Source organism: Gavialis gangeticus, unplaced genomic scaffold (assembly GCF_001723915.1).
Source record: "Gavialis gangeticus isolate Ggan-Ray unplaced genomic scaffold, GavGan_comp1, whole genome shotgun sequence".
Taxonomy (NCBI): Eukaryota; Metazoa; Chordata; order Crocodylia; family Gavialidae; genus Gavialis; species Gavialis gangeticus.
The window spans coordinates 83,318,067-83,337,830 of NW_017729031.1; the positions used below are offsets into that span (position 1 = coordinate 83,318,067).

At 45.4% G+C, this 19,764-nt stretch overlaps 1 protein-coding gene across 4 annotated transcripts in view; it reads left to right on the forward strand.

The window, feature by feature from the left end:
* The window catches only part of COL18A1 (collagen type XVIII alpha 1 chain), a 177,921-nt gene that overhangs the window by 77,578 nt on the left and 80,579 nt on the right, over positions 1-19,764 (forward strand). The window contains exon 1 of one of the 4 annotated variants that reach the window (XM_019523228.1): positions 1,231-2,000. The exons of 2 other annotated variants lie outside the window; for them this stretch is intronic. In XM_019523228.1, the coding sequence (XP_019378773.1) occupies positions 1,334-2,000 (667 nt within the window). In that variant the 5' untranslated portion in view covers positions 1,231-1,333. Of the gene's footprint in view, positions 1-1,230; positions 2,001-2,060; positions 2,925-19,764 lie in introns of those variants that run through there. One more of the 4 variants, XM_019523229.1, reaches the window with a different exon arrangement.

Here is a 19,764-nt window from a genome sequence, read left to right on the forward strand (position 1 = left end):
CTCTCTCTCTCTCTCTCTCTCTCTCTCTCTCTCTCTCCTCTTCACATGCTGGGGAGGTGCCAAAGGATGGGGGCTCTCATATCTTCTCACACTGCTCTGAAGTAAAAGACTTCATATTGGATGCCAGAGCATTGATGGAAAGGTCACTTTGTGTGTAGGGCTCCCTGATCCCCTTATTCTGGCACTGGGACAGGTCTCAGTCCGTTGACATTAAACAAGACCACGTGCCTGTTGGGAATCCTTGCCCCAGAAGCAATGGGCTTGATCTCCTGCTTGGGTTCTGCAGGAAGAAGTTGGGCGATACTGGATGGCAACTCCCAAGGTGAGCAGAAAGTGTGGCCAGGGATGGCAGCAGTGCAGTTAGAGTAGACTGTCTGCTACATTTGACCCCATAATGTAATGGTGGGGGGGTAGTAACCATGGCAGCAGTCCTGCTTCCTTGCTGGGGGGGCAGCGGCACAAAGATAGCTGCTGCTGCAGCTGGCTGTGCCAGCAGCATAGCAGATGTGCACCCTGGGCGGCAGCACCATCTGCCCTGTTACACCTCTGATTTTACCAGGAGGCCCAGGGCTACCTTGGATAGCATGGAAGTGATGTTCTGGCTGAAGAGAGAGTAGAGCCAGGTCAACCACTGGGGACATATCCTGGTTCATCTTTCCAGCATGGAAGGCTGCTGAGAAATGGGTTCGCTACCAAATGAGCTTGCATAAGTAGAGATGAAGGTTTGTCTAAGAGCACGGCAGCACCTCCTTTCCACTGCCTCCTCACTTCATACTTCCCCCCCATGTATATGAAATGACTCGTGTTGCCTGTACATTGGCACGTGTTTAATTCCAGCTGCTAAAATGCATAGCCAGGAAGGAGAAGTCATTTCTGGGCATATGATAGATGTGGGCAGGAAGGAGTTAAAGGTACGTAGAGAGTGTGTGGCCTTGTCTGAAAAATAACCAGCAGAAAGCCTGGATGGAGCAGGGAGCAAGAGTGCGGAGTTGAAGTCACGGTGGGTAGTTCTGCTCTAAGTGATGTCTGTTGGGCAAAGAATACAACTTTGGACTTCTCGAGCGAGACCCCTGCATTTTCTCACATGAAAGCACTTTAGGCTTAGACCGAACTGTGCTATGCAAAGGGTGTGCTGGAGGGGGAGGCTGGCTGTGGAAGAGGAGGGCTTTTGGCTCAGGCTGAGGCTGGCCACACCTCCCTCCCTTTTATTCTAGTTTGAAGGGTTTTGCATGCTTCTGAGAGCTGAAGGGGATAGACCAGTGTGAACTCTCCGGGTTGCTGCTCTGCTGCAGAATACTTGTGTTTTTTTTCTTCTCCAAAGCAATAGCTTTTAATGGCTCCAGCCAAGCCCAGTCTATGCCTCCTGCTCTTGCTAATCTGCTGCTTCTCCTTGTCAGAAGCACAGCTTCTGAGTTGGCTGGGTTGGGAAACACCAAAGCAGAAGGCAGTAACTGTCCCCCCTGAAGAGAACAGCACTACTGAGGAGCAGACGATGGGATCGCTTACCTCTCCAGCGGCTAGCACGCTCCATGCTCATTTGCAGACAATGGCACAGCAAGAAGGGAAAATACGGAATATATTTACACTCAAGAGGCAAGAGCCTGAGTCGGATGTGACTGTGCCCACAGCGGCACCATCTCGAACATCAAAAGACAAGGAGGAGAATATTGCAGGGGTAGGGGCTGAGATACTGACTGTTGCTGAAGGCATTAGGAGCTTGGTCCAGCTGTGGGATGAGACGGTCACCAAGGGAACAGAGGGCACGCAGGAACTGACAACAGCTGCTCCTTTCACAGCTGCACATCCCAGCCTCTCTGCTACTAGCCTTGTTACGGGATCAGCTGGCATTGAGAACATGACTGCTGACTCTACAGGGGGTGTCCAAAGCCCACTGGAAACTGGGCAGCCAGATGTTGCATTCCCTGTTCCCACCGGGCCTCCCCCTGTCCTATGGAACAGGACTCGAGTGCTCTTACAGCAGCCTGCGTCTCTTCCCCCAGGTAGTGATTCTTCCCCATTTTCACCAGGTGATGATGCCATTGGTGAGATGATGGCTTTCCAGGAGTCGTTCTCAAGACAGGGTCAGGAAGGTGCTGCCATCCTAGAAACAAGGGCTGCCTGGGGAGCTGCCTCCAAAAAGAGAGGAGAAATTGTACCAACAGTAAACATTTTGGACCAGCAGGAGCTTACAAGCAGTGCCAGCGTGCATGATGAGATACCGGCTGAGGTGGCAGGTTCCTTAGACAACCAGCTACCCCATTATGTTAGGAATTCAAACCACTCAGTCTCTCATGGGAATACTACCCCTCACATCATTAAAAATGCAGACAGCAGCCAATCAGTGCAAAGCATTGAACCCTCCGATAAGCAGTTTGGGAAAGCAGTAGCAGATTTAAATAGGAGCCATAGTGATTCTGTTTCTAATGCAACTAATTTTGTGGATTTTTTTCCTGCCAATAACTCTGATTCTCTTGGGTTTGACTTACTAACCTACACTATGCAACTTTATAGCAATAATAGCACGGGGCTTGCTTCCTTCTTTCCTGGATTGACTCCAACAGCTGGCCACTGCTTGCCCTTACCAGCCAATCTTCCATATTGCAACAACCTGGGCCTAAAGCATTTCAGAATGCCGAATTATTTCAATCACGGCAGTGACATGGAAATTCGGGCTTCTTTGCATGAGTGGGAGGGGCTTTTAAAATCTCGGTGTCACCGCTACTTGGAGTGGTTTTACTGCTTGCTACTGGTACCTGGGTGTAATGCTTCTATTCCAATAACACCTCCGCCATGCCAGGGATTCTGTGAGGCCCTGAAAGATCTCTGTTGGATGCATTTGAAAGAGGGGCGCCTCCCAATCTCATGTGACACTCTCCCTGCGGAGGATGATGAGTATTCTTGTGTATTTATTAATGTTTCTGCAGGTAATATGACAGGGGTAATATCTCATATCAACTTTTTCTTTTTCTTTCACCAGGTAAGCTCAATTGGTATTTGCTCTAAAAGCCTTCAAGTGTGTCCATATATACTTCATTCAGTTCCCTGTATCCTGCTTCTCTATTAGTCAGGGTATCTGGGCAGGAGGGGAAGTTGAGTAGTCCACAGAGCCCATTGCTATGGATGGCTTCCAGTCTTCAAGGATCAGTCTGTCCGAACCATGGTTGTTCTCTTTAGAGCAGGGGTGTCAATCTCACCTAGGGCCCTGGGTAGATCTGGACTGTGGGGCTTCTTGTGGGGCAGCAGCTGTGGCCATTGTGGTGGTGGTGGGTGGTAGGTCTGGGGGTGAGGAGTCCAGAGGTAGAGTTTCACTGGCAGTGGGAAGGATCTGATAACAGCAGTGGGTCGAGGTGACTAGGGGTCCAGGGGCAGCAGTGGTGGTGAGCCAATTTTACCACTGATAACCCTGGCCAGTGGGGCCAAAGGGCCCCAGATTCCATGTTGGGCCATACCCCCCAACTTCTGGTGACTGCCTGTAGCTTGGCATGTTGGATAGAGCAGTACTGTGGGCTGGATCTGGCCCACAGGTCATATGTTGGACATTTCTGCCTTTACAGTCCTGTTGTTGTGGGCCCGATGTGAAATGTGCATCATGGGCTGTACCCATCTCTGCTATCCATGTGGCCCAAGGGCTGTGTTGCCAAGGTGGCCTCTGCTTGTGGGTTGGTGGTTACAAGGAAATAGTTAGGAGTTGCAACATGGAATAGATGACTTATGTTGCTCCTCCTTCTCACGCCTATAACTCCTCACAGCTCTGAGCGGTCAGGCAGGTGGGAGTCAGAATTCATTCTCGTTGGTTCCCAGTGAGGGGGGGGATTGCCAAATGATTCTGCCACTGATACATTACAAATAGTGTGGTCTGTAGTAGATGGGTCCATGCCAGTAGCCTTCACAGCAGCTAATGTGTCCTAGATAGAGCAATAATGTACAGCATCCGTGGTGGTGTTTGATGAAAACTGGATATTCAAATAGCTGCCAGGGGCAGGTCTCCTGTCAGCCTGCTTCCATATTGATGGGGTTTACAGTAGTAAGTATCTTACTGGTAATGGCAATTTTTATACCAGGGCTTTGGAGGTCTGGCCTAATGGTTGGGGAGGGTGGGAAGGGACATGTTTCTTCCTGACATGTAGTGTCTCTTTACTGACCATGGATGGTGAAGCAAACATTAACCTTTTGGTTTCTTTTCTCTGCCTCAAGCACACAATTGCATAGTTGCCACAAGAGTTGTGTTGAATTGAGCCAAAAGGAGGTAGCTCTTTTCCTTGTGCAACCTGGGTTTAGCTATCATAGACTGCATAGTGTCATGGGCCACAGCGATCAGCACATTCCCTTAGTGACCTATCCCGGGGGCATTCTCCTCTTCCCCTACTCTTGGACACCCTGCTGAATGTGTTGTATTCTTTGAATGGTCTACATTCAAGTGAGAGATGAGATTTCTATGTCCAAGTTCCAGACCAAAAGGGAAGGACCTTCAAACTGTTAGATGGATTTTGGTGACTATTCCAGGTACCTTAATAGGAGGACCCGGGATCTGGGTCTAGAAGTCCTCCTTTGCAGGGTCCTTCTCTTCTGCTAGGTCTTGGGGCATTGAGCTGACTCTGCAAGCAGGTACTTGGGTCTGTGTGCTAGGGGAGCAATGGGAAAGCTTTTAGCAACCACACAACTGGGTCAAACAGGCACTTCTTAGTGTCTGCTGTGGGGAGTGATGTATGTTTGCACACAGCATTACTGTCTCTTTCCCTATGTGCATTCACAGGGTAGCTACATGGGTGCAGAGACCTTCAGCAAGTGTAGCATCTGGGATGTTTAGACTATGGTGGAATGAAAACCAGTGCGGTCTGGCAGTGATAAGGAGCAGTGAAGTAAAACTCAGTTAAAACAAATGAGATGTATATATTTTTTTTCTATCTAAGGCTTTGGGTAGAAGTTTTAACAAACTATTTCTGCCTGGGGTCAGCTCTTTTACATATATGTTGCAATCAATTTGTCAGTGCTTTTTTGCAGTGCTACAACCCAGAGACAGCTTATGCCATATCCTCTATTTGCATTTTTGGAAAAGTTTAAAAAATTCAGGGATTTTTGTTTCAGGATGATGAACGGTTCCATGAGCACCTCACTTCCATAGTGAGATGAAGGTCATGTTGTTCTGATGCTTGCCTTGCCAGTGCTTGAAGCACTGCACGTACATACCTGCCCTGTAATTTTGTGGTGGTGTTCTTAAATGCTGTGCATACCACTGGCTTTGACTGGGAGCTGGAGTGCACACGTTCCTGGCCTATTTGTGCATGGAAAACCATGAGAAGATGAGGGACAGAGGTTTTTAATGGGGGTGTCATGCCCCTTTCTTCACTTTCCCTCCTTCTTTGCCAGGACGTAGGGTGATGTTTAGGTGTCATTGCTTACACCTCATATGAGATCTCATTATATTTTGAGTTAGTTGCATTGTAAGACAAAAATTTGAGTCTGTGGCTGATACCTACATACTCCACACAGGGAGGCTGCATCTTAGCCACATGCCATCGCATTCCCCTCAATGTCAAGTTATGCCTGGTATGGTATCTGGACTGAGGCTTATAGTCTCTTCTGGATGCACTAGAACATGGAGCATAAAAAAGATTCAAAGGGGGGACACTGATAAACACTGCTCAGCACCCATTTGGCTGTGTCATGTTTTTACATATGTGCTACCCAATAAAGGATGAAATTCTCCCCTTTATTCAAAGTGAGTGATGTCTTTCTGACCTGGCATGCTAATGCCTGTGCTGCTACGTCTTCACCAGTTGCTTTATATGTGCTAGCTACATCAAGTTAGAAAGGCCCAAGGTAGCACTGCAACCACATCTACATTTTGCACAGGAAATATGGTTTTTATATATATGACAGCAGGTCTTGAGCTTTCTGTCCTGGCATTTGGAGTGAACAATACTTTTTTTTTGGTGGCTGGTCCATGTGTATTTTTAATATAAGGCACTGAAAAGTGTCCAGGGCAAGGGTACTACATTATTGTCACAAATGGGCCAGAAGCAATTTGTGTCCCTCAGATACGCTGTGATGTGTTTGCTTTTCTCCTTGGACAATTTGCATCATTCTCTTCTCAAATCCTTATCTTGTAAATTGTCCTCAAGTGTACAATGTGGAACACATGGGTGGTTTGAACAGAGATAAGGAAAGCAAGGCAGACAATGGGGATACTTTTATAGATGTAAGACTATTGCCCCAGGCAATCTAACCCTTCATTAGTAAGTGTTGTTGATATTAAAGACTAAGTGTTCTCAGGCTGTGACCCCAGGGTGCACATTAACCCATCACAGGAACACTGTCTGTCTTTTGACCCTGAGGATTAAGGGTGGATTGGACTCTATCAGGATAAATGTTCCCAGACTAATAGAACAACCCCCCGCCCCCGCACCACCACCACCAAGCAGCCCATCAAAGAGATCCTATTCTGCCTGTCTCGGGGAAATAGAGCTGCAGTTGAGATGAATAAAATTAAGCAGCCAACACTTCTGTTTTATTTAGGGAAAATTCTATTTCAGTAACATTTTCTGGATTTCTTTTCCATTATGGCTAATCCCAACAGTGTTTAAAGGGCTATGGGAGTCATTTTTTTTAAGAGCTCCTCTGCTCCTGCTGCTTATTTCCCACCCAAAGTTAGAATCCTTGAAAGCATAATCATTTCCACACAGCAGTTGACTGGATTACAGCAGAAAGGAAATTGGTTTGGTTTGGCATCTGTTTCGGAGTTTGTCTACCCAGGGGAGGTAGGGCACTGTGTGCTTGAGAGCAGATTTATAGCATAGCAAGTACTCTGTCCTAACAACTCATGTGAAGCCTTGTGGCAAGTGAGCCACCTCACACTTAGTGCTCATTAAAAGTATCTGCACAGGGAATTAGTGTGGAGTTGCTAATGCACTATACAGTCACACAAGAATTTGGGCATTTATACACATACATTTGGCTGATGCGTCAGAGATCTGGCATGTCAGAGCAGACTCGATTAATCGAGTCTGCTCTGTGCGTGAGCTGACGCATGTGGCGCTGTGTCGCATGCATTTGTATAAATGGCAAAATGTGCGTCAGCACTTCGAAAATGGCCGTTGTGTGCTTTTGAACTAAAACACCTTCAATGTGGTTTAGTTCAAAAGCGTGCCACTGCCTTTTTCTCAGTGCTGATGTGCATTTCACCATTTATACAAATACCCGAACTGCTCTCTAGCTTCCCTACATAGACAAGCCCTCAGTGACCCAAAAGGATGTATGCAACTCTCTTCCATTTGTCCCCTTATTTAGAGCCCAAGTGGCTCTGTGAGTCTGTGCTGTCTTCTATCACCCTTTAACCCAGACAGCAGTCCACAGTAGGGGCTAATTTCTAAATTGCATGATACTTAATTGGGCCCTGTAGCCATTTCCTCTAGATATACAACAGCTTTGTTTCTTTCCTCTAATTTGCAAGGCAGAATATCTGTACACTTCAAAGGCCTTTCATGCATGCCTTCAGGCAGAGCTGTAGTGAGGCATTTTGGTGCCCAGTACAGGTCATGTGCAGAGTGATGCCCTGTGTGCTACTGTGTGATTACTTCCATTTGATTTGGCGCCCCCAGGGCAAGGGTGTGCAGTACCAGTGCAATACTCTTGCTATGGTACTGTCCCCAGGGCTGAGAACTGTCCTTGAAACTGGAAATGCCAGTGTTGGCCCTGGCATGACTAGGTAGCCCAGAAGAGCTAGCTTTTGCAGTAAGTTCCCAGACTGGTTCTGCATCTTACAGAAAAGCTGGAAGCAAAAACTGGGGATTCCTAGGACTTCCTGGCAGTTTGGGACCTTGACAGCTGTCAAGACAAGCCTGTGGGTAGCCAGCAAACAGTGGGAGCAACTGAACTGTTACAGACGAAAACACAGAGTTCATCTTCTGCTTTGGCCTGCGCAATGGCTGTACGGCCAGCATGAAGAGGGTGCCCCCAGGGCAGAGGTGGGGTGGTGGCACGATGTGGATATGGGAAGAACAGTACTCCCAAGCTTTGCCATTTGAAAGTTGATACAGCTGGAGCAGCCCAGAGGTCCCTAGATCCTGAAAACACAAATACTCTTACCAAGTCTCCCTCCCTACCTGTGCCCAGGCTGTTGTGTATAGCTTAGTTCTAGGGCCACTACAGTTGTGTAAATGTGATTAATAACAAAGACAAGCAAAGAAGGCTGCCTGCTGTGTACTGTAGGCAGGGCTATATCTGAAAAGCATGCCCACCAGGAGGCATTTATTTTTCTGTAGCGACTCTAAATCAGTTTGTGACCCCAAGTTCATTACCAGGGCTAGAGGGACAGAAAAGATGTTTTTCAACACATGGCACTTCACCTTCTTGAGTTTTTGCTTAGATGGTTCCTGCAAGGGGAGTGTCTTCTTTCTACAGCCCTTGCCTTGTCAGCTCTGAAGACTAAAGTACATGGTGGTCACAGGATAAAACCAAGGGCACAGGGTCATGAAGCAACCCTTCCTGGGTGCTCACTGAAGCTCTGTTTAAGACCTCCAGTATGCCTTTGCATTTCAATCCATAGTTCAGATGGACCTTTGTGTTCTAGTGCAACTACTGCAGGGGGTACCTGTTTGCCAAAGGGAGCGGGGTGGGGTGTGTGTGTGAAATTTGATAGGAAAAAAGAAGGAACAGGATACAAGAGTCTGGGAAATCTATTAGTGTTGCCAAGTTTTGCTATTTATTTTCCTTAAAGCCCCAGCCCCTGGAGTCAAGTGATCACTTGAGCAGCTCTGCTTTCATTAAAAAAAAAACAAACAAGCTTTAGTTCTTGTGCCTACTGGGGGAAGCTTGGAAAGGCAGCATGCGCATGCCACAAGGTACCTAGTAGTTGTCATTAAAAAAATAAAAGCTTTGTGACTTTGAAGCCAGTGGTATATTTTGGAAGCTTGACTCCCAATTTTATGAATGATTGGGGTCTGCCATATTGCTCTGTTATATGTTCTTACCTACCCATGTTTATTTTCTTCTGCTACAGTTCCCCTTTGTTCCTTCTTCAGGTACCTGCAGCTGCTCACTTACTGCAGATGCTTCCTCAGCGTGACAAAGGGTTTTTAAACCTGAAAGCTCTCTAAGAAAAATTTTTTCAACTATTTAGTTGGTCTGATAAAAGATACCAGATTTACCCAAAGAACCTTGTCTGCCACTTAATGCTTGGAAACTTCTGCCTCTAGTCAGATACTGCCAGGCTTGATGAGCTATATCATGGTGCATGATTAGCTGCATCATCCTCAGCATAGGTACCAGTTATTGATGATAGGAGGGCTTAATTATGTCCTTGTCTTTTAAACTGCTGTTACCATTTTGTTTGTTGAGCATGCAGGAGAATTCAGGAAAGGGCAGGGCCATTTTGCATAAATGGTCTCTGGATAGCTTTGTGTTTCTGGGTAAACTTTGAATCAGGAGTTGTAATCAGGCTTAATTTTAGCTTTTTCTTCTTTTGTTTTTTTAAAGGGATTCAAACATTAAGTCACAAAATAATATTCCTGTTTGCTCTCTGTTTAGGTAAATATTTATCCTGATTGTGGGATCAATATTTTCCAAAGGTTGATAGTTCAGATCAAAATGTCCCCCATGGATTAGGGTTCATTTCAGTTCTTGGAAAGTGCTCAGTGCTCTTTTACAGTGTATTTTTCTAGAGAAATATTAGCATGTTTTATGCTAAATGAGCAAAGGTCTGGAAGAGTTTTCTTTCTCCTAAAACGCCAGCCCAGTTTCTGGCTTCTATTCCAAGAGATCTGGTGAAGTAGCTGTGTTTGGGATTTAAGGTGCAATGAACAGTGAAATCAGTTATCTTTCCTTCTGGCTTATTGCAGCTTGTCACCCTATGCAGTTCGAGGATAGACAGATTGGTCTCTTGTAACAACCTAGACAGATATTTAAGATCATCTTGTTTACCCTTGTGCTTCCTTCCTCTTTCATGTCCTTGTGACAAGGTATTTAACAGAATTTGTAGGGTCCTTGTAATCTGATAGGTCACACCAATGAGAGTTTCTGTTATGGCCTTGAACTTGCAAGCTCTGGGCTGTCAACCACGTGCCTTAGCACCTGCACCACCCCAGCTCCCACCTTGTATGTAGGGCCTTCAGTTATTTTAGAGACACTTGGCTCTGTCCCTGTAGTACAAATCTGCTGTTGCTCATGCTGGTCATGGCTGTAAAGTATTGATAATGAAAACGTTGCATCACAAGCCTTCAGCAGATGTTGTTCTTGCTAATGGCATACCCCCACATTGATTCTGGCTGCTTTGCTGTGGAATGCGATGTGCCACACGGGATCTTGTTCATGCAGCTGATGGATGGAGAGGTAGGGAAACAGGTCTGAGGTGCAAAGCTGTGTATGAGTAATAGCTCAGCTCACAAAGGTCTTCAGCTACTGTTACTATCTGGTTTGATTAGGGGGCATATACATGAGAAACTGACAGAGCAGTGGTTTTCAACCTTTTTTGATTTGTGGACCCCTAAAAAATTTCAAATGGAAGTGCGAACCCATTTTGGCAATTTTGGATGGAGGTGCAAACTCCTTTGAATTGTAAGTTTGGGTATTCACCTACTTTTGATTGATCATAGTCATCTTTTGTGGAGCTCTTAGACATAGTCTGCAGACTCTCAGGGGTCCACAAATGAAAAAAGGTTGAAAACCACTGCACTAGAGAGAGCCTGATACTGCTCCACCTTAATATATATACATTTAGCATTGAGACTACACTACATGGATTTCAAGTTTGTCCTCATTACTACATTGCTACCTGAATTTTTTGCTTTTAAGTTTGCTAAAAAATAATGCACATTTTTTAGGTAGTTATGGGCAGAAATCCTTGGTAAGGAAGGATATTGGCATGTAGTGTATAATATGCCTCAAAGGTATGGTTCCAAGTCTTAAGCAAGAAGAACAGGCAGAACCTGTGCCAGGTCCTGACCTTGAGGTGAGATCTGGTGTGGGGATAGAGGGGTGGGCACTGAGGTTTGTGAGCTTGGTGCAAGATCCAAGCCTAAGATGAGTAGCAGAGAACTACTTCCCTTTTTACCATCAATGCTGTTGACTTTTGCCCTCTACAAAGCAGAACAAGGCAATGCCAGCATGGCCTTTGGTTGAGGTCACTTTCGAGATATTTTCACAGTCTGGATGTTGCACACAAGGGCAGTGTGAGGATTGGAGAAGCAGCAGAGACACTGAGATGCTGCTGTATTGCCAAGCCTAGCTGTTCAGAAAGCATGGGATTGTTTGTTTTAAATCAGATGTTTCGGGTGCTTTTTATTTCCCTTCTGGTTGCTGATGCTTCGGTGTGCAGAATGGGGCAAGGACATGGCTGAAGTGCATGACTCTACTGCTGTTTTCTTTTCCCCTTCCCCACAGTGGTTAAGGAGGGTGACCTAACAATCAGAATGGCTTTGAGGCTGGACTGGACACCAGGGAAGTCCATGGATGGTCTCAGAGCATAGGGACCATAAAAATGATTTTATGCCCTATTCCATTATGCTTAGAAATGGAGTAACTGGAGAAGTGGTCCAGTGGATTTCCATGGGTACACAGTATTGAAAGGGAAGCAGTGCCAGCAGTTATGATGTAGGCTATGATGTCATCTGGGATTCTTACACGTGCAGAGGAGAAACTAGTGCCTCTTTGTTGAGTGGCAATGATGGTTTTGTGGTGTAATCCATGGTTTAGGGAATCTAAGGGACTGACAGCTTATTTGCAAGCAGTTCAGGGCTCTGCTGTGTTTTTTCCTAGTGCTGTGTGCATTACAGACATAAATCCTGGAGGCAAGAAGAGATTTCAGTAGACTGAAAGGCAATAAGTCCCTGACATAGGTCTTATCAAAGTCCCTGCAGTACAGCTGGTAGTTACAACCACTTGGGAATTTGGAACAGCCAGTATTCACTTAATAGCAGCACCAGCTCAGGGGCAAAATGCTTGCATCATATCTCAAATTTGTTGGCATGTATTTTTTGTCATTCTTCCAGCTGCTAGAGGCTATGGAACAATGCACCATTGTAAGCAGCAGCACTGGAAGATCTCTTGGTCAGGCCTGGATGTGAATCCAACTCTGTGCAATCATTCTCATGGAGCTCAGGCTACTTTTTCAATAACCCTCCCCATGAACAGCTCCAAACCTGCACATTCAGGAGTGTTAATTATTTCTCTTCTGCTGCAGTGGGACAGGATTCATGTGCTCTGGGTCTGCTTTGAAATTTCTTCCCCCTGTTCTTCCATGAGCAAGATTAAGTGATCAAGTCTAAGGTTTAGTAAAATGTACTTTACTAAGACCGAGTAAATGTGTTAAGGTTCAGCGTGTAACACACTTCAGAAGAAACAGTAGCAGAATGACATGCTTTTGCAGTATTGCAGAAGGAACCACTTAAGTGAGTCAGGTGCTCTTGGAAGAGTCCTGAGTCTATGGATTGAGATGCAGGACCATACTTGAGGGAGAAAAGTTCCTGAATCCAGATAGCGTGAGATAAATCATATGTAGTATTTCGAACATCTTTATGGCAGGCACTGAAGCTTTGTGCAGCATCTAGCACAAAAAGGGTTTGGTCTGGGCAGGCCTCTGGCCATTACTCTGAGCCCAGTGACTGCAAAGTCAACAGTGGTGGTAATAAATACATTTGAACTGTTAACTTTACTGATTTTGGCAAACTGCATTGCGGGATCACTTGCCAGGCCCAACTTGTTGTGTGATAAGAAGTGTCTAACTTTTTAATTAACAAAGCTTTGCAGAGTATAATATAGAGTTCAGTGCAACTGTGAAATAGTCATGGCAACCTGTGAATTTGTGTGTCATCTTATGTGCAGACAGAGGTAGTTAGCTGTGTTAGTTTGCACTCAGGCAGAATGCGGGGTAGATTTGCATTTTACATAGGCTGACTATATGGAAATCTTAGACACTGCTCTCTCTCCCTCACCCCTTCACTCTCACAAATCAGCATGGGCAGGGCTGCATGTTGGGCAGGCGGTGGTGCCTGCCTGCCTGCGTGCAAGGCACTCTGTTCTGCTGTGTTCTGTTCTGCTCCAACTCCCAGCCAGACTGTGTCCCACACCTCTGCATTTCCAGGATGCCCACCATTATAATTCCCAACAGCTGGCTGAGACCAGACTCTTAACTAAAACGGGACATATGGTCACCTTGATTTTACAGCAGCTTAGTTTATCAGATGCAGGTTCATCAGACACAGCATCCCTTAACGGCATCTGACAACAAAGTGGTTGGGAGTTTTTTAAGCATATTTTGCACTTAAGGCAAATTTTGATACTGGGCATGTAAAATCCTGCTCACAAAATAGCTATTCAGCAAGTTGATGTTTGAGTGTGATGTATTTTTGAGTTGTTACACATTTAATGGAAATGTGTAACAAGAAGCTACTCTTTTAAAAGGAACCCTCAAGATTGCTTTCCCCAAAATTGCATTCAGTTTTTCTTGTCTTTGGGGGCTGTGTGGAAAGGGTGGTTCTGCTTCGTCTTCTTCCAGACAGCTTCCTTCAAAGGACTGAGAAGGGAGAGAGAACCACATACAAGATGAGGGAGTTCCCTGTCACTGCTGGGAGTTTCTTTTCACAACACTTCTGAGTTTAGGACAAGCCACATTGGCCATTCTTCTGTGGCACACTTTCTCCTCACCGCCCCAGATACCCCAGGTGTGTGATGCTTCCTGCCGAGGCTACTGCACTGTTGCAGCTAAAGACCCAATGTAGTGTTGTCCAGTGCACTGAGGATCTGTGGATTATTGCCTCCATGCTTTGTTGTGGAGCAGTCTAGGCACAGAACTCTCCAGCCATGGATGAGGATGTGTATTTCACCAAATTAGTTTTTAGTATTTGTACAGGGAGGGTGCCCCCTCCTTATATTTACATGAAATGCTGCCTTCCTTCTGCAGACGTTCTGCTCTTCACCTCTGTGGTCTTTTCATTTGCACTGAAGAAGATTTAGGTTAGATCAGGGGTTAGATCAGGGGTGGGCAAAATGTGACCCAGGGGCCGGATGTGGCCCGCCAGGCCATTCTATCTGGTCTGCGGGGCCCCTAAAAAATTTAGAAAATTTATATTTATCTGCCCTGGGCTGCCTGTCATGAGGCCCTTGATGGCTTGCCAAAACTCAGTAAGTGTCCCTCTGCCCAAACTAATTGCCCACCCCTGGGTTAGATGTTAGGGAAAACCATCTAGGAATAGCGTGGTGAAGCACTAGAACAGGTTACCTCCAGAGGTTTTGGAATCTCCTTCCTTGGAGGTTTTCAAGAACAGATTATACAGCTGCCCATCAGGGGAAGTCTTAGGCATCCTTGATCCTGCCACAGTGCAGGGGATTGGACAAGATGAATCCTTAAAATCCCTTTCCAGCCCTTCCTTTCTATGATCGGTCTCCAAGATCGATGTTTCTGCAATTGTTCAGAAGGATTTTTCTGGGGTGGCCAGGATGGAGATCAACACTTTGGATAGAAGACAAGTGTCAGCTTTACCAGATTTCTCTCTTCCTCCCCTTCCTTCCCTCCCACAAATATGGCTACTTGTTCCAAACTTCACTGGGCTGTCTCTTTATAGCTTTGAAGTTTACAAAGATAGCATCTGAAACTAAATTAAATCTTACAATGGTTCTTGTAACAGTGAGCATTCTTCTGGTTTGAACTTGCTGAGACTGCCCTGTGTGTTGCATGGGGCTACCCTGACCTGTCTGAGCAGTGATAACTGTGGTAGAGCTGCTGAATGAATTCCTTCTGCAGAATCCTGAGTGGTTTCTTTCCCTTTTTTCTGTGGGTTCACACTTAGCCATGGGACTTTGAAGTAAAAAGGATAACTGCTGTATTTTCCCAAATTCTCCCAACCCAACAGTTCATAATGCATGCTACTCAGTAAGGATCAGTGGTCCCTGCCCATTAAAATCTTTGTCATTTTCTTCCAAAAATGGCCTGATTCACTCAGTGCCCGACCATTGTGCCTTCACAGTTAGTGTAAAGTCGCATCTTTCATCTGCCATTTTTAGTTTCAGGTTTCTTCTTTAGCTTCACAGTGTTTTGATTATTTTTTCAGGATGCGGAGTAATCTAAAAAGAAAAAAAACAGTTTCAAAATGGAGGAGAAAGCAGCTATGATAGTGGGATAATGTGATTTGGTGACTCTTGGTAAATGTGGAGTTAATTGGCATCACTGCAAAGTTCACTTGCACCAAGTTGGCATCAGCCCTAACAGTTGACATATTATAGCAAAAATCTAGCACCCGTTGTGTGGGCGAGGAAGAGGAGATGTACAGTGTTGCCAGAACAATTGGAATTTACTTACAGCTGACTGATTTACGCATAACCACATGTACAGCTGCAGTTGGTAGGAGAGATCCTTTTGGCTAGAACATCCTAACATGCCCTGAGAAAAACAAGAGTGCTAGTCTCTGGCAGTTGTTTTCATCTGGATAGTTTAATAAATACTTTGAGACATGGAGCATCAGTCCGGGAGCCTTTCCCATGCAGTGCAGGAACAGAATTTATAAGGTTGGAAGATATTGGTGTGAAAAGGGAGGATGTTGTCTATTCCCATAGAAATTGTCATGGGAGCTTTTCTCTCAGCTCTACCGTAGGCAGCATTGCTGTGCAGCTGTGATCTCACTAGCAGGGCTCTTCTTTATATGGATGAGGTTGCACATTTGTTATTCCCCGAAGGGGGATGAAGTAACAAACTCTTTGGAGGCTGTGCCACAGAATGCCCCTCCAGCACCCTCACTGTGAAAGTGCTCCATGGCATACCCATGGGGCTTGAAGGGTACAAGCATAAGTGATGGCCAAGGTACCACTTGTGCTTCTGTATTATGAGCAAAGCTTTAGGTACACACATGCAGTGGCAGCCAGGGTTTAGCTCAAATATAGCAGACAATCTCTGGGGCCCCTTCCTCTGTCCTTTCCTTTGAGCTCTTGGCTGCCTTCTGCAAACTCCCATTTTTCCATTTTCCAAAATGATTTGTTCTGGCTTCAACTTCGCCAGCTGTTGGAGTCTTTTTTATGACTTTAGTCTCCTAAACTAAAGAGTTCTTGAAATATCAGATGTACTTAGTGACCACGACTAAATCCTGTCTTAACCTTCTCTTCAATAAGCTCACTGGTTCGAGCCCCTTAAGCCTCTGTCTGTAAAGTGGGTTTATCAGGCCATAAATTATTATTCTAGATTAGTGGTTCTCAACCGTTTTAGACTCAAGGCACCCCTCATTAGTTTCAAGGCACCCCTGAGAAATTTCCAGCTTTGCACTATGGAAAAATAATAGCGCAATTCTTTTACTGCAGACAACTTGGAAAGACCACAACAGGTCAGAATGCTTTAGGTGCTATGATGGATTCCTATTTGAAATCTCTGAATTTATCTGGTGAAGCATGTGTAGGTGTTTGCACACATAACTGCCAATATTGTGGCACCCTGAGGTACACTTAAGGACCTTGTAACACCCCAGTTCTCTCCAGCCTTTATGGGGTGGGCACCACAACTTTGACTCAGCATCCAGGCATGATCTTCCCAGTGCCATAAGCAGAGGGGACTTCACCTCCCTGGACACCTAGGGCATTTATACATAACTGCATAATGTGTATAATTATACACATTATGCTCTGTTGTCCCTTGATGCACCGGAAATCCGCGATGGCAATCAACAGAAAATGGCAATGGTGTGCTTTTGAACTAAAACACCTCCGATGTGTTTTAGTTTAGAAGTGCACCACTGCCATTTTCTCAGTGTTGATGTGCATTTTGCCACTTATCCCAACTGCATGCGCTGCAGCGCTGGGCACTTTTAAAAACGTGTACAAATGCCCTTGTACATGTGACAGACCTCTGCCTCGACATGTGCCAATTAGCCGATTAACTGAGTCTGCTGGGAGTCTTCTGGAGTGTGCTAATTAGCAGCTCCAGCAGCCTCCACATCATGTGTATTCAGCATCCCCACGTTTCAAAATGCCAGCAGGGGCACTTTAACTAACGTTCGTTGAGCGAGCTTTAGTTAAAGTGTCCCTGCTGGCATTTTAAAACATGGGACACTGAATACATGTGACATTGCAGATGCTTTAATTGTGCTCGCTCCCTCCACACTAAAGCAGTATAGATACCCCCTGTTCTTCCTTGTTGTTTCCTCTCTATACCTTCAAGGTTGATATTTCAGACCAAAACGTCCCTAATGGAGTAGCATTCATTTTAGTTTGTGGGGACTGCATTCACCTTCTTGGTTATGGGAAAATTTACTTTTTCACTGCTTTAAAAGGGGAGTGATTGGGAGCCTGCATTAGATGGTGGTATCTGCTTGCTCCTGTAGTGATACAAGTTAGCTAGATGAGTATTTGGAAGGAAGGTGAATGAGGGTTAAAGTTGCAAAGATTTTGCTACACTTTTACTGCTTCAGGAGCATGGAGACATGACAGTCAGGAGTAGCAGTTAGATTTGATACCAATGCAGTAGTTATATTTGACTGTATCCCTAGCCACAGAGTCATTGTCATGCATGTAGTTCATGATCAGTTGGTTTCCACCTTAAGTCTGCATTTCACTTACTTAGTGTCACTGCTTTCCAAAACACTGACCCACATCCTGACCTACTTTTATTCTTCTGAGCCACGTGATCTTGGCTTTCCCTGTTTTAGAAGGCCTATGTTAAGAGTGAGGCCAAGTTACCAGGCTATACTGCTTTCTCTATATCTCTGCTCTGCCTTTGTCATTATTTACCAGCCCTACCCTCTGAGAGACCTGCACACTCCACATATGTCATCTGAACACTCTACCAAGCAGTGAGTGTATAGTTTCCTGTAGTCTTTTATCCCAAATGTGCAAGGTATACTTCCAGCCCTTGTCCTCGTACACATGTCAGTGCTTCTCTCTAAAATGACCCGATGCTGGTAGGGAGAAGGTGGTGTCATGACTCCACCTTTGGTCCCTGTTTCCAGAGGTCAGTGTAAATACTTGGCTCCAGGAAGGTATGGCATACACTGGTCTCTAAGTGCACCCTTGCCCTGTGTGTCAGTGAACTCAGAGGTGGAAACATGCATCTACTGATGTCACATTTGTGCTATCATAAAAGTTTTTTTGTAAAGCAGAAGCTTTTGTAGGTAACAGTCTGCTTGATCAGATGCTAATGAAGTAGGCTGTTGCCTACAAAAGGTCATGCCTTTCTGAATGAGTTAACTATTAAAAGTGTCACCTTGCCCCATCTTCTACTTAAATCAGATTGGAAGGCAATTTTGTATGTGTTGTATAGGCTGGATAGAAGAAACCTATGTTGGTCTGTTTTGCAGCATTTAAATTTACCAGACAGCTAAATCAATTTTTAGCTTGCTGAGAGATGGTCATATCTGCCTGCTTCCTCAGCACTAGCAAGATTCCTAGCCTGGGAAATCTGGTTGTTTCCCTGCTAACTTTTTTGCTGACTGGCCAAAATCTGTCTGAATTGTGCTGTCCCCTTACAATTGCTCTGTGAGAAAGGAAGGGGAAGGAAGTTAAGTTCAAATTCACTGGAAAAGCTTTCCAGTCTGAAACCTCAGCAAACCCACAAGAGGGCTGCTGCAGGGATTTCCAACTTTCTTAAGAAAGGAATTTTCTTTTCCATCCAAGGAAAAGTAACTGAAACCCAGATGAACTATGCGATAGTGTAAAACAGTCCCCAAAGGACATCTGCTGCCAGAAAGCAACAGATGCTGGCGTGATGGGGTGGTTCATGTGAACATTTTGTATAGGGTTAGGGAGGGTTATGCCTGAATCTTCTCACTGGCATGTCACCGTGTACTTCAGCTGAGAATTTAACTAGCGAGAATCTGGCTTAGTGCTCTTCTGTCCTGTTCCCAAGACTGTGCTAGATCTCCATACTGTAAGAGTGTGTGGAGAAGACCAGTATTTTTCAGTGCCTTCCTGACCAGTGCTGGTGGGTGAGGAGTAGATTTCTTTGTTTCAGGTGTTATAGTTTTTCTTACTTTCAGGTTCATTACCATTTTATCACTTCAGGAGGGTTATGCTGGGGCAGTAGTTCAGACTCAGGTCATTTTATTTTACAGCAAAATTATTCAGTGTGTCTTTTCTGAAAGCCTTCTTCGTTTCTTTGCTGTTACTTGCACTGGATATTGCCTCCAATTGGGATGCATGCTCTATATAAGTGGTGGCTTTGATTTTGGAGCAGTATTGCAATGTAGATGCATATCTGTGTTAGCTGGACGCAGTTATATCTTGAACAGGTGCCACCCAGCAGCAGCAGGAAGCAGTTGGGGAGCTCCAGCTACCAGAGGGCATGGTTGCATATGTGGTGATCCATGTGCTATGCTGTTTGTTGACTGACAAATGAGAGTTTCTGGCAGCCTGGCCACCATGGTGGTAGTAAAAGTACATCTGGAGCTAATGCTCTATCAGTCACCAGGGCAGAGTGTGGCAGAGCACATGCTGGGTCCCTATGTGGGCGACCCACTCCAATATACCAGCCTATATGCTGAGCATAGAGCAGATGCTGCATGAGTTAGATAAGAGAAGGCTGCCACCACCTTCTGGAGAAGTAATGGAGCTTGAGCTCCCCAGTGAAACCTGGATCAACCCATAGGCACCCTGTGCTGTCCTCATTGTCACAGTAGAGAGGCTCGGATGGGGCTACACAGAGATGGAATCTAAACAGCTGGGAAACCAGAGGGGCTAAGGTGCTGGAAATAAATTGGGCCTTGTGGAGGATGGCAAGGTAGGAATCCTAGAAGAGAGTCCTTTGCATGTAGCTAAATAGTGCTGGAACTTAGTCCATTGACACCCCCCCCCCCCCCA